The 13,704-nt window shown below is 44.4% G+C and overlaps 1 protein-coding gene across 3 annotated transcripts in view; it reads right to left on the reverse strand.

Moving 5' to 3' along the window:
* The window catches only part of LOC129820000 (RNA polymerase II subunit A C-terminal domain phosphatase-like), a 131,695-nt gene that overhangs the window by 82,872 nt on the left and 35,119 nt on the right, over positions 1 to 13,704 (reverse strand). For all 3 annotated transcript variants that reach the window (XM_055876782.1, XM_055876781.1, XM_055876780.1), the window contains 2 exons: positions 13,450 to 13,671; positions 9,907 to 10,069 (listed from right to left, as the gene is read on the reverse strand). In XM_055876782.1, the coding sequence (XP_055732757.1) occupies positions 9,907 to 10,069; positions 13,450 to 13,671 (385 nt within the window). The remainder of the gene's footprint in view (positions 1 to 9,906; positions 10,070 to 13,449; positions 13,672 to 13,704) is intronic.

A 13,704-nucleotide genomic window follows, 5' to 3' on the forward strand; every position in this document is an offset into this window, starting at 1 on the left:
GACTAACTGCTCAGTCTATATGCTATTTATGAAGCACGCGCACGGACAGACACACACAATGAATCAGTCTCTCCAGGATTTTTGACATATTTCCTTTGTGATATCTGCTGTTTAGAACACTTGATTTTGTGGCGGCTTTACATAAACTCAGCAAAAAAAGAAACGTCCCTTTTTCAGGACCTTGTCTTTCGTAAAAATCCAAATAACTCCACAGATCTTCATTGTAAAGGGTTTAACACTGTTTCCTATGCATGTTCAATGATCCATAAACACGCACCTGTGGAACAGTCGTTAAGACACTAACAGCTTAAGAGACGGTAGGCAATTAAGGTCACAGTTATGAAAACTTAGGACACTATAGCCGCCTTTCTACTGACTGAAAAACACCAAAAGAAAGATGCCCAGTGTCCCTAATCATCTGCGTGAACGTGCCTTAGGCATGCTTCAAAGAGGCATGAGGACTGCAGATGTGGCCAGGGCAATAAATTGCAATGTCCGTAGTGTGAGATGCCTAAGACAGCGCTACAGGGAGACAGGACGGACAGCTGATCGTTCTCGCAGGGGCAGACCACGTGTAACAACACCTGCACAAGATCGGTACATCCGAACATCACACCTGCGGGACAGGTACAGGATGGCAACAACAACTGCCCGAGTTACACCAGGAACGCACAATCCCTCCATCAGTGCTCAGACTGTCCACAATAGGCTGAGAAAGGCTAGACTACGGGCTTGTAGGCCTGTTGTAAGGCAGGTCCTCACCAGACATCACCCGCAACAACGTCGCCTATGGGCACAAACCCACCGTCGCAGGACCAGACAGGACTGGCAAAAAGTGCTCTTCACTGACGATTCGCTGTTTTGTTTCACCAGGGGTGATGGTCGGAATCGCTTTTATTATCGAAGGAATGAGCGTTACACCGAGGCCTGTACTCTGTAGCGGGATCGATTTGGAGGTGGAGGGTCCGTCATGGTCTGGAGCGGTGTGTTACAGCATCATTGTACTGAGCTTTTCGTCATTGCAGGCAATCTCAACGCTGTGCGTTACAGGGAAGACCTCCCTCATGTGGTACCCTTCCTGAAGGGTCATCCTGACATGACCCTCCAGCATGACAATGCCACCAGCCACACTGCTCATTCTGTGTGATTTCCTGCAAGTCAGGAAAGTCAGTGTTCTGCCATAGCCAGCGAAGAGACCAGATCTCAATCCCATTGAGCACGTCTGGGACCTGTTGGATCAGAGGGTGAGGACTAGGGCCTTTCCCCCCCAGAAATGTCTGGGAACTTGCAGGTGCCTTGGTGGAAGAGTGGGGTAACACCTCACAGCAAGAACTGGCAAATCTGGTGCAGTCCATGAGGATGAGATGCACTGCAGTACTTAATGCAGGTGCTGGCCACACCAGATACTGACTGTTACTTTTGATTTTGACCCCCCCTTTGTTCAGGGACACATTACTCCATTTCTGTTAGTCACATGTCTGTGGAACTTGTTCAGTTTATATGTCTCAGTTGTTGAATCTTATATTCATACAAATATTTACACATGTTAAGTTAGCTGAAAATAAATGCAGTTGACATTTCTTTTTTTGCTGAGTTTATATTTTTCTCTATCATGTTAATAAAAAATAAACCAATACAATGTATGCACTCAATTATAGTAATTATTAATTATAATTAATTATAGACTTTAAGCAGAATATGTCTCTATGCAGCCTCCAGCATGATCTATTTTCTAGCACACACATATGACAGTTGTTGGTTTGAGCATGTCTCTGGAGGTGCTGTGTTGAGCCGGAGGAGTGTGTATCAAGCCTTCACCGCGATTCATTGATTCATTGCGGCCAGCCGTTCAAACAAAAAAGAATAACGATTCTTCTCGAGTCAGTGAAGGTTAGTTCAAAAAGAACACCACAGATTTCCCTGCTATCGCTTCGGTCACAGTGATCTGCTGACTGCCGCTGCTGTGGTGGCTGGTCAGACATTCTGTACACATGCTTTGCTGATTCTTGCACAGTCCTTAGCTGCGATTTTTTTTTCGGGGGGGGGGGGGCGGGGGGAACATTTGTTTACGTGTGGTTTGATTGGGCTGTACTCCACAGTAACAGTGGTCGAAAATGCGAACACTTTGATAGGACCTTTTTCTGCAGTAAAAGTGTGGTGATTTGTCAAAATTGCAAGCTCTTGTATAATATGTGTGGAGTGGTTGATTTTGCATAGAATAATGCAATCGCAGAATCCTGGAGGGACTGATGAATGTATAACTTTAAAGCATCTACACTTTGGGAGAACGTGTCTGTCTGCTAGAATTCTGGCTTTTGGCTCCTGAAGCCCTCGGAGATTTAAGTCCTACCATCCAAAATGTCACATTTACACAACACTGCTGGTCTTTAGGGAACAATACCCAGCATCCGCATTCCTTCCTGTTCATGGTCCATCACACAACCAATCACAGCACTACATCTACAGTGAGAACTGAGGTCTTTGAGCAGAGAGGACTGGCTTTGGGTCACAATAGAAATTCAATGGCAGATCTAAACATCTTGAGCAACCATTTAATGGTTTTAATACGGCCATTGAATCGATTACCATGAAACAACCTTTAGATGACCGCCAAGGTGCCAAAAAGCCCCAGAATGCTTGATATAGGGGGTAAAAAAAACACCCAAGTCACACATGAGGGCGTTAGCCTACATTTCATGACTCAGACAGAATTAAATGAATTGCAAATTAACCTCAACCTTACGTCCTTAGCTCATGCACTTGTTTTGTCTGTTCCATGTAAATCCAGCCCCTGCTTCCTGATCTTCTCACATTTTAAGGTACGATAGAAGTTAGATGGATATATCTGTTCCTTCCTCTGTCTCTTTCCATCTCTATAAGCGCTCAGTACCTGTCTCTCTGTAGGAGCGTACTGCAGATCAGTGATCACCACATTAGTCGTCCCATTCCTCAGCCTGTCTGACAGACCTGATGCCATACGCTGCTGAGAAAAGACTGTTAAAAACACTCCTCTCGGTTCGGCTGTAGTAATCCAAACATAGTTCCCTGGCAACATCAAGTCTAGTCAACTCAGGTAAGATTTGACTTAATTATTAATGATTTGACTTTCCTAATATTTAAAGACATTAATGCAGGCAGATTATTGACAGTCCTGAAATGGCTAGTAGCTCAGTGACAGGGCAGCCAGACCCAGAGTGATACATTGACATGACCACTAATTTACCTGCTATAAAAAAACTAGAGGTTGACCGATTATGATTTTTCAACGCCGATACCGATTATTGGAGGACCAAAAAAAAGCTGATACCGATTATTGGAGGACCAAAAAAAAGCTGATACCGATTATTGGAGGACCAAAAAAAAGCTGATACCGATTATTGGAGGACCAAAAAAAAGCTGATACCGATTATTGGAGGACCAAAAAAAAGCTGATACCGATTAATCGGTTATTTTTTGTATTTGTAATAATGACAATTACAACAATACTGAATGAACACTTATTTTAACTTAATATAATACATCAATAAAATCAATTTAGCCTCAAATAAATAATGAAACATTTTGGTTTAAATAATGCAAAAACAAAGTGTTGGAGAAGAACGTAAAAGTGCAATATGTGCCATGTAAAAAAGCTAACGTTTAAGTTCCCTGCTCAGAACATGAGAACATATGAAAGCTGGTGGTTCCTTTTAACATGAGTCATCAATATTCGCAGGTAAGAAGTTTTAGGTTGTAGAAAGGCATTGATTTTAAGAAAGGCATTGATGTTATGGTTAGGTAGTCGTGCAACGATTGTGCTTTTTTCGCAAATGTGCTTTTGTTAAATCATCCTCCGTTTGGCGAAGTTGGCTGTCTTTGTTAGGAAGAAATAGTCTTCACACAGTTTGCAATTAGCTAGGCAGCCCAAACTGCTGCATATACCCTGACTCTGTTGCAAGAGAAGTGACACCAATATCCTAGTTAAAAGAAATTCATGTTAGCAGGCAATATTAACTAAATATGCAGGTTTAAAAATATATACTTGTGTATTGATTTTAAGAAAGGCATTGATGTTTATGGTTAGGTACACGTTGGAGCAACGAGTCCTTTTTCACGAATGCCACCGCATAGATTATATGCAACGCAGGACACGCTAGATAAACTAGTAATATCATCAACCATGTGTAGTTAACTTGTGATTATGATTGATTGATTGTTTTTTATAAGATACATTTAATGCTAGCTAGCAACTTACCGTGGCTTCTTACTGCATCCGCGTAACAGGCAGGCTCCTCGTGGAGTGCAATGTAATCAGGTTGTTAGAGCGTTGGACTAGTTAACCGTAAGGTTGCAAGATTGAATCCCCGAGCTGACAACGTAAAAATCTGTCGTTCTGCCCCTGAACAAGGCAGTTAACCCACCGTTCCTAGGCCGTCATTGAAAATAAGAATGTGTTCTTAACTGACTTGCCTAGATAAATAAAGGTGTAAAAAGATATTTTACAAATCTGCAAAATCGGTGTCCAAAAAAATAAATAAATACCAATTTCTTCTCAAATAAGATGAAATTGAAAAAAACTTTTTGGTCACTAAACCTTGTTATTGGATTTTCAACATTGGGGGGAAAAAAATGTATTTTTGTAAACTTAAGTGCACCACATTAAATGTATAAAAGAAAAATGGCATGGACGAAATTATTGGCACTAGTACTTGGTTGAACAGCCTTTGGCCAAGATAACCGCAGACAAAAGCTTTTTGTAGCCATCAATGAGCTTGCTGCACCTTTCTACTGACAAGTTGACCCACTTAGCAGAAAACTGCTCTAATTCTACAATATTTTAGGAGTTCCCTCCACCAACTAAAATTATCAGCCGAAATTGTTCCAACCCCTATTACTAGCCTATTCAACCTCTCTTTCGTATCGTCTGAGATCCCCAAAGTTTGGAAAGCTGCCGTGGTCATCCCCGTATTCAAAAGGGGGAGACACTCTAGATCCAACCTGTTATAGACCTAAATCCATCCAGCCCTGCCCTTCTAAAATCTTCGAAAGCCAAGTTAATAAACAGATCACCAACCATTTCGAATCCCACTGTGCCTTCACTATGCAATCTGGTTTCCAAGCTGGTCATGGGTGCACCTCAGCCCTGATCAAGGTCCTAAACGATATCATAACCGCCATCGATAAAAGACAGTACTGTGCAGCGGTCTTCATCATCCTGGCCAAGGCTTTCGACTCTGTCAATCACCACATTCTTATCGGCAGACTCAACAGCCTTGGTTTCTCAAATGACTGCCTCGCCTGGTTCACCAACAACTTCTCAGATTTAGTTCAGTGTGTCAAATCGGAGGGCCTGTTGTCCGGACCTGTGGCAGTCTCTATGGGGGTATCACAGGGTTCAATTCTCAGGCCGACTCTTTTCTCTGTATATATCAATGATGTCGCTCTTGCTGCTGGGGACTCTTTGATCCATCTCGACGCAGACAACACCATTCTGTATACATCTGGCCCTTCACGGACACTGTGCTAACAAACCTCCAAAAGGGGCTTCAATGCCATACAACACTCTTTCCGTGGCCTCCAACTGCTCTTAAATGCTAGTAAAACTAAGTGCACGCTCTTAAACCGATTGCTGCCCGCACCCTCCCGCCTGAATAGCATCACTACTCTGGGCGGTTCTGACCTAGAATATGTGGACAACTACAAATACCTAGGTGTCTGGTTAGACTGTAAACTCTCCTTCCAGACTCACATTAAGCGTCTCCAATCCAAAATTAAATCTAGAATCGGCTTCATATTTCGCAACAAAGCCTCCTCCACTCATGCCACCAAACATACCCTCGTAAAACTGACTATCCTACCGATCCTTAACTTTGGCGATGTCATTTACAAAATAGCCCCCAACACTCTACTCAGCAAACTGGATGTAGTCTATCACAGTGCCATCTGTTTTATCACCAAAACCCCACTGCGACCTGAATGCTCTCGTTGGCTGGCAATCCCTACATATCCATCGCCAAACCCATTGGCTCCAGGTCATCTATAAGTCTTCGCTAGGTAAAGCCCTGCCTTATCTAAGCTCACTGGTCACCATAGCAACACCCACCCGTAGCACGCGCTCCAGGAGGTATATCTCACTGGTCATCCCCAAAGCCAACACTTCCTTTGGCCGCCATTCCTTCCAGTTCTCTGCTGCCAATGACTAGAACAAATTGCAAAAATCTCTGAAGCTTTAGTCTTACATCTCCCTCTCTAACTTTAAGCATCAGCTGTCTGAGCAGCTTACCGATCACTGTACCTGGACACAGCCAATCTGTAAATAGTACACCCGACTACCTCATCCCCATATTATTACTTACCCCCTTGCACACCAGTATCTCTACTTGCACATCATCATCTGCACATGTATCACTCCAGTATTAATGCTAAATTTGAATTATTTTCACCTCTAGTGCCTATTTATTGCTTACCTCCCTACATTTGCACACACTGTACATAGATTTTTCTATTTTTCTTTTCTATGTTTGTTTATGTGTAAGTTTGTTTTGTTGTTTATGTCCACTGCTTTGCTTTATCTTGGCCAGGTCGCAGTTGTAAATGAGAAATTGTTCTCAACTGGCCTACCTGGTTAAATAAAATAAAAAATGTTTTCAGATTTCGCCATAGATTTTGGATGTGATTCAGATTCGCTGGCCACTCCAGAACAGTCCAGCATCTCTTCTTAACCACTCCTGGGTGCTTTTTGATGCGTGTTTGGGGTCCTTGTCGTGCTGAAAGACGCACAACATTCAATTGAGACGTTTTTACACAACGGGTTGAACATTGTACTACAAAACACCTGATAATCTGTTGATTTCATGATGCCTTGCACACGTTCAAGGCCCCCCAGCACCAGCGGCAGCGCCACGGCATTATCAAATGATGTTTGATTGTATGCAGGCTGTTCTTTCCTTTGAATGAGAAAATAGCTATGTTAAAGAAAACAGAAGGATGGGAGAGGCTTAATGACCATTCTAACACAGGCTCGGTGAAGCTTGATAAAAACAAACCAATTGGTTCAGACACCCAAGGGAGCAGAGAACACTGAAAACAGGCTGGGTGATGTTAGATAACACACCTACAACAACAGTTAAAGGACATAATGGGACAATTGTAGAATGGGACAAGCAAAATGGTTTACAACAAAAGTGAGCTCGGTTAAAACAGGGGTTAATAGGGCCTCCCGGGTGGTGCAGTCGTCTAGGGCACTGCATTGTAGCACTAGCTGTGCCACCAGAGACTCTGGGGTCGCGCCCAGGCTCTGTCGCAGCCGGCCGCGTCCGGGAGGTCCGTGGGGCGACGCACAATTGGCCTAGCGTCGTCCGGGTTAGGGAGGGTTTGGCCGGTAGGGATATCATTGTCTCATCGCGCACTAGCGACTCCTGTGGCGGGCCGGGCGCAGTGCGCGCTAACCAAGGGGGCCGGGTGCAAGGTGTTTCCTCCGACACATTGGTGCGGCTGGCTTCCGGGTTGGAGGCGCGCTGTGTTAAGAAGCAGTGCGGCTTGGTTGGGTGGTGTTTCGGAGGACGCATGGCTTTCGACCTTTGTAGCGATGAGACAAGATAGTAATTACTAACAATTGGATACCACGAAATTGGGGAGAAAAGGGGGTTAAAAAAACAACAACCAAAAAACAGGGGTTAATAACACCATACTGAAATTACTTCAGAGACATTGAGATGAATGAACATGGGATGTGTAATATACCATTAACATGTCTAGCTGTGTTATTGACCCCTGTACGTGTGGTCAATGATAAAAAGAAGGAGGCAAAAGTAGCAAATTGTAATTCGATGGGAAGGCATCTCATGGTTCATGGCCGTAATGTAATAACAATCCTAAAAAGGTTCTCCTCATCCACACACAGCCATTCTGAACACTACTCAGAACAGAGATATTCTGTAGACAGATAGAGGTAATGTTACCCATCAAAAAGAGATAAGTAACAAGATCTTTAGGCTTAGACATTGTATTTCTAGTTCAGTGATTTAAAAAGGACACATGGTGCAGCCTGAGCATTCTCCCATCAACACTTAAAACTAAAAAGGACCAAAGACAAGAAATAATAAATGTCTCTTTTCATGGAAGACCCTGCCACAGCAGTCTGAGCCACAGCAGAAGTGCAGAACCGTAGCCTGCGGCGACCAGGGTTACAGAACTTTATCTTACAGTTGAACTCATAAACAGATCAAGACATTCACTTTATGCGTGTCTGAAATGGCACCCTATTCCCCATGTAGTGCACTACTTTTGACCAGAGCTCAGGCAATCCCTCTAAAGAGAATAGGTCCATTATTTACAACACAAAGGCAAATTCAATAAATGGAATGGGGTGCCACAGCCATAATCCATTTCTGCAGTCTCCTGGTTCACAACAAGCCCTTCGTCAATCATAGTGTCCCCAATCACAGTGATATCCAAAACATTAGATTAAAACTCACAACTGGAACCCATTTGCCATGACAAGTTGTGTGACCTGTACTGGTGGCAAGGGGGACAGGGGGACAGGGAGAAGGAGAGCGAGAGGTGGAGAGAAGGATAGAGACAGAGGGATAGAGGTGAGCGCGAGAAACATCCTGAAAGAAAAGTATCAAAAGTGCCACCAGTCATATTCTATATGACAATAATAAAACCCAGGTCAGGAAGTGGAGAGAAAACAACGTCACACAGATTTCTATCATGAGCGTCGCTCCAGTTTTTATTCAGCCATCAGATTCTCATTTCTTTCACTTCGTCTCTCCCCAAATAACTTAACAGCCATGTCCACAAAATGACTACAGGGGACAGAATACTGTTCAGAACTACTCAATAAAACATAAGCCTTTACATACAAATTATTTCTGTCTGTCTCTGTGTGTGTGTGTGGTGGTGGGGGGGGGGGTGTAAATAATAAGCATGGCTGAAAGCGAGAAAGCTCATCCTCAAACAGACGTGGAGGCATCACTCGGACTCCCTTTAACCAGTCAATTAGAGCATGTCGTGTGACGAGGAACTTCTGTTACCAGCCAGACATAAGTAGGGGGACAAGAGTTGGGCTCCCTGGGGAATTAATTAAAACTATGTGGTGCCATCATCATCATTAACAACGCAAAGCGCACAGTCACACAACTTGCTAGACGAGTGAGTGACAGATAGCAGAGAACAGAAGTACTAACTCAGCGGTGGAGAAACTTGACATGGAGGAATACTTTTATTGTCCATTGTCATTTTCTGAACAAGCAGAGAACTGACAGCTTTTCCAGTCAGGCACACTCTGGACAGCCCTACTGAGACAAATAGAGGCTGCTGGAGAGGACCCAGGAGTCTGTCCCCTGACACATTAGCAGCCCTCAGATGTCATTAAACACCATTATCTAGCTTGGAGGCTGGAGATGCACAGTCTGCACACAGTGGATGTGCCAGGAAAAACAGCACTATAACCACTGTGTGTGTGTGTGTGTGTGTGTGTGTGTGTGTGTGTGTGTGTGTGTGTGTGTGTGTGTGTGTGTGTGTGTGTGTGTGTGTGTGTGTGTGTGTGTGTGTGTGAACACGTGCGTGCGTAATGATTATATTCTCAGAATACTTTCCTTAAAGAGAGAGATGGAACATCATGTTTTTATGTCCGAGTGGTTCTGTCTAGTTCTGTGTGGGGTTCTGTCTGTGTACGGCAGATATTAGATGCTCATAATAGCACGCCGCAGAGAGTCCACCGTACAGCTCCAACCCTGCCTGAAGACTGTATGGAATCTGTATTCACACAGAGTTCATGTGAGACACATGTAAAGCTATTATGTTTGTGACAGAATGTATTTTCCATGGTCCTTCCAACCAGATCTGTTAGTATTTCTTTCAGTATGCCTACATCTGTGAAAAATGTTTAGCGGGTACAATGTATGCGTGTGTGTTCCTCACCTCCTTGTCCATGCTGTCCAGGTCTTCTTTACAGAATGTGTAGAGGGGGTTGGTCTCTGACATGCTGGGCTGGCGTTCCCTCCGCCGGCAGGAGGGTCCAGGCTGCTCGTCGTCTCGACTGGAGGGACCCGCCGTCTCCCCCTGCTGGTCCTTCTGACCCCCCCTGGTCACACCACAACAAACCACCATCAGCCAGACACAAACATCTCCAACTATTACCTAATTAGCCATAATAAAGTCATTGTGAATCACCATGAGAAAACCAGTGACGTGTTATCACCGATAGTGGGAAACAGGAAGAGAAACACCCTTTGTGCGTCTTCTAATTACATTCAGCTACCAAAACAGCTAGATTTTTCCATTATGTTCTAAACTTTCAGTAGAGTGTCAGGCTTACAGTCCATCAGCCTTAGGGGCTATCAGGACTATACGGCTAATATTACAGCCCTACTAGACATACATACAAGTCCTGTCAAAGGCAGGTGAAATGTGGTTGACCATAAACCACGTCAAGTTTGTGCGTGCGTTTTCAAAGACACGGGAGAAAGTCGGGGACAGATGTTGAGGAACGATACAGTAAAACTATAAATGAATATAACAAAAAGGACAGATGCTACCCATTAAACGTTCCTTTTTTAATCTAGGACAACCTCGACACGAAGCAGGACGCATCTGTGATGTGTACCACAGAGTGTAGGGGGAGAACATGTAGGGAAGGGAAAGAGGGTGGAGGGAGAGAGGACGGGAGGAGGGGTGCAACTTCTGGGCTTTTAAACGCTGTGAAAATGAGACATTTCCCAGTGGGAGACAGAGCGGTTTGCAGACCAGAGAGAGATCCACTGGGATAGTAGGAAATTACAGATATATTTCCTTCATTTTAAGCCAAGCAGGATATATAACATGTTCTAAATGAGGTCTACTCAAAATACTTAGAATATTGCCCTTCATTGACAAATCTGATTAGTCTATTTTAAGCTAACTCCTCCTGTCCAGTCACATTGTGCAGGACCTTTGTAAAACACAATCACTTCTCCCAATGAGTGGTATCTGCTACTGTTTAGTATTTTACAGATGAAGGAGAACCCAGAAACATCCTTGGATACGCTACAAGGAGGGAGGCTTAGAGCCTATGTTTGGCAGAATGTTTAGGCTATAGGATATCTGAGGACAGCCAAGGTGAGGCTGTGTGTGCGAGGAGCCAAGGTGTGAGGAGCCAAGGTGAGCTAAGGTGAGGCTGTGTGTGTGGAGCCAAGGTGAGGCTGGGGAAATAATTAGAGCCCGACTGATATCGGCGGCCGATATTGACCTTTTACTGATATAACGTATCGGCCAATAATTCCAACGATAACCGATATTCAATAAATAGGATGAAACGAGAATCTCATGCCGATCTGAACACTAGTGCCCATTCTCATGCTGTGTCATTATTTTCACAATGTAGGACATCAGCATATGCAGTTACTGGACAATTGCTCTTTTGGATGGCAGTTGGAGAATTTAGTGTTGAAAAACACTTTTTCAATCCCGGCAGTAAAACAGTCTATCGGCACGTTTGTCCCCCGAAAAGTCGGAATAATTAATCGGACACAAAAAAACATATCGGTCGGGCTCTCCAAATAATATCTGTTTAGGATAGAGTAGACAGTCCTGGGGTTGGCACGTCTCACTACTGTCCTGTTAGATCTGGTTAGAGGACCTCGTTGAGAACAGGGGTGTAGCTAGCTGAGGATAAACAGCTGAGACAGGCTGGTCCCACTGAGTGGTGATGTTGAGAGGAACATTTTGCCCAGAAACCAAGAAAGTCTTGAGCGATTAAGAGGGGAACGACACTCCACATCACCCAGTATGCACTGCAGGCAGCAGCATTTCCTCCTGGTGGTCTCTAATTGGGCGCGGAGCTTCTTTGATGATTTCTCTCCAATTTGGGTTTTATGTAACAAAAATTCAGCATTGTGCCTCACTGTGTGTGTGTGTGACAAACTCTGCTCTGCTTCATTATGATGTTATTAACATGACTTTTCTGGCTCAAAGCAGAAAGTTAAGGAGCCACCGGCAGAGACCGTCCGGTGAACAGACGCCAGCCAATTTAGAGATGAAAACTTTTCACAACATTTGGAGCCAGCTCAAAGGAAAACATTTTTAATTGAGACCAACACCAAGACTAGGATGTTAACTCTTTTGTACACACCAATTGAGGTGACAGAGATGCTTTTGGTGACTCACACAGGGAGGACAGAAGGCTTTCTAAAGTGAGACAGATTGAATCTTGACAAACTACGGGTAAAGAAGCTACCTACAATACTGAAAACAGAAATACATGCAGACACTGCAAGTAATATACAACCTTGAGGTTGGACTGGGAAATACAAATCTAGTAATATAACTTCTTGGAGCTGCTTGCTGACTAATGAGCAGTTTCCCATCACATTCATCATTGCCCCAGTATTTTATTTCTCCTCCAAAACAGACTTTTCCAGCATTAACATGCTAATTCATCTTCACCTCTAGCTGTAGAACATAATGAACAGGCAGAAACTCCAGCAGGCATCGGCTAATCATTTAATTCCAAGAGAAGAAGCATGGGCCTCATGTATACATATATATATTTATATTCATTAGAGGGAGCTGGGTCGGTCGGGGAGCCACTTTGCAGCGTAAACACCTGCTGCTCGGCTCCTAGACAGTTGGTACCCGGCCTACTAATAGAAATATGATTAACAGACCAAACACTGTTCTCTACGTTACAGCTGTAAGCGCTGCCAGAGTTATTGTTTTGAGTGTTACATCTTCTGAACACTGACAAAGTTTTCAGAGCTCTTCTGTATATACAGGGCCCGGCGTCTACTAAATGTAAGGTGATACATTTACATTAGAGTCATTTAGCACAGGGTTTCCCAAACTGGGTCCTGGGGCCCTACCTGGGTGCACGTTTTGATTGTTGCCCTAGCACTACCCAGCTGATTCAAATGATCAAAGCTTGATGATGAGTTGGTTATTTGAATTAGCTGTGTAGTGCTAGGGCAACAACCAAAACGTGCACCCAGGGGGGGGTGAGTTTGGAAAACCCTGATTTAGAAAACACTTTTATCCAGAGCAGGAGCAATTAGGGCAGGGTTTCCCAAACTCGAAAAAACAAAACATGCACCCCTTGGGGATCCTAGGACAGAGTTTGGGAAACGCTGAATTGAGCAAAGGCCTATGCCCTTTTTCACTTATTCGGCTTGGAGATTCAAACCAGCGACCTTTCGGCCCAACGCTAGGCTACCTGCCTCCGTATAGCAGCCATCAGAGCAAAGAGAAGGACCGAGACAAGCTACGTTCCAGAATGTTCTAACTGGTACGAGACCTGGTGTCCTTGCTCCTCTAGCTATGAGGGGGGCAAGAAGACTTACTAGGTACTTAGAAGCACTGAAAAGCCAACCATCAATCCATCTGATGGACACCCACAGAAGAGGACCGATCTGAACACACATGGCATCCATCATCATCCAAAAGTACACGCCACACACAGTTGTGAACACAGTTGAATTGCCAGGTCAGTACCTGAGCGAGGTCTGGTCGCCGTGGGCAGCAGACATGGAGGCCTGGAGGTAAGATGGTGGTCTGGAGGCCTGAGTCCCACGGCGAATCAGCTTCCCCGTGACCGGGTCGTACGTCCGCATCTCAGGGGCAGCTGGAGGAGGGTGGTGGTGGAGGGAGGCGGGGGGGAACCGGGGGTTCTGGAAGGAGCCTTGGAGGTCAGGGAACGTGACTGGGCTGTTGCTCCTAAAGACAGAAACACCATCAGATAACGCCCGA

This window comes from Salvelinus fontinalis, chromosome 22 (assembly GCF_029448725.1).
Source record: "Salvelinus fontinalis isolate EN_2023a chromosome 22, ASM2944872v1, whole genome shotgun sequence".
NCBI classification, from domain to species: domain Eukaryota; kingdom Metazoa; phylum Chordata; class Actinopteri; order Salmoniformes; family Salmonidae; genus Salvelinus; species Salvelinus fontinalis.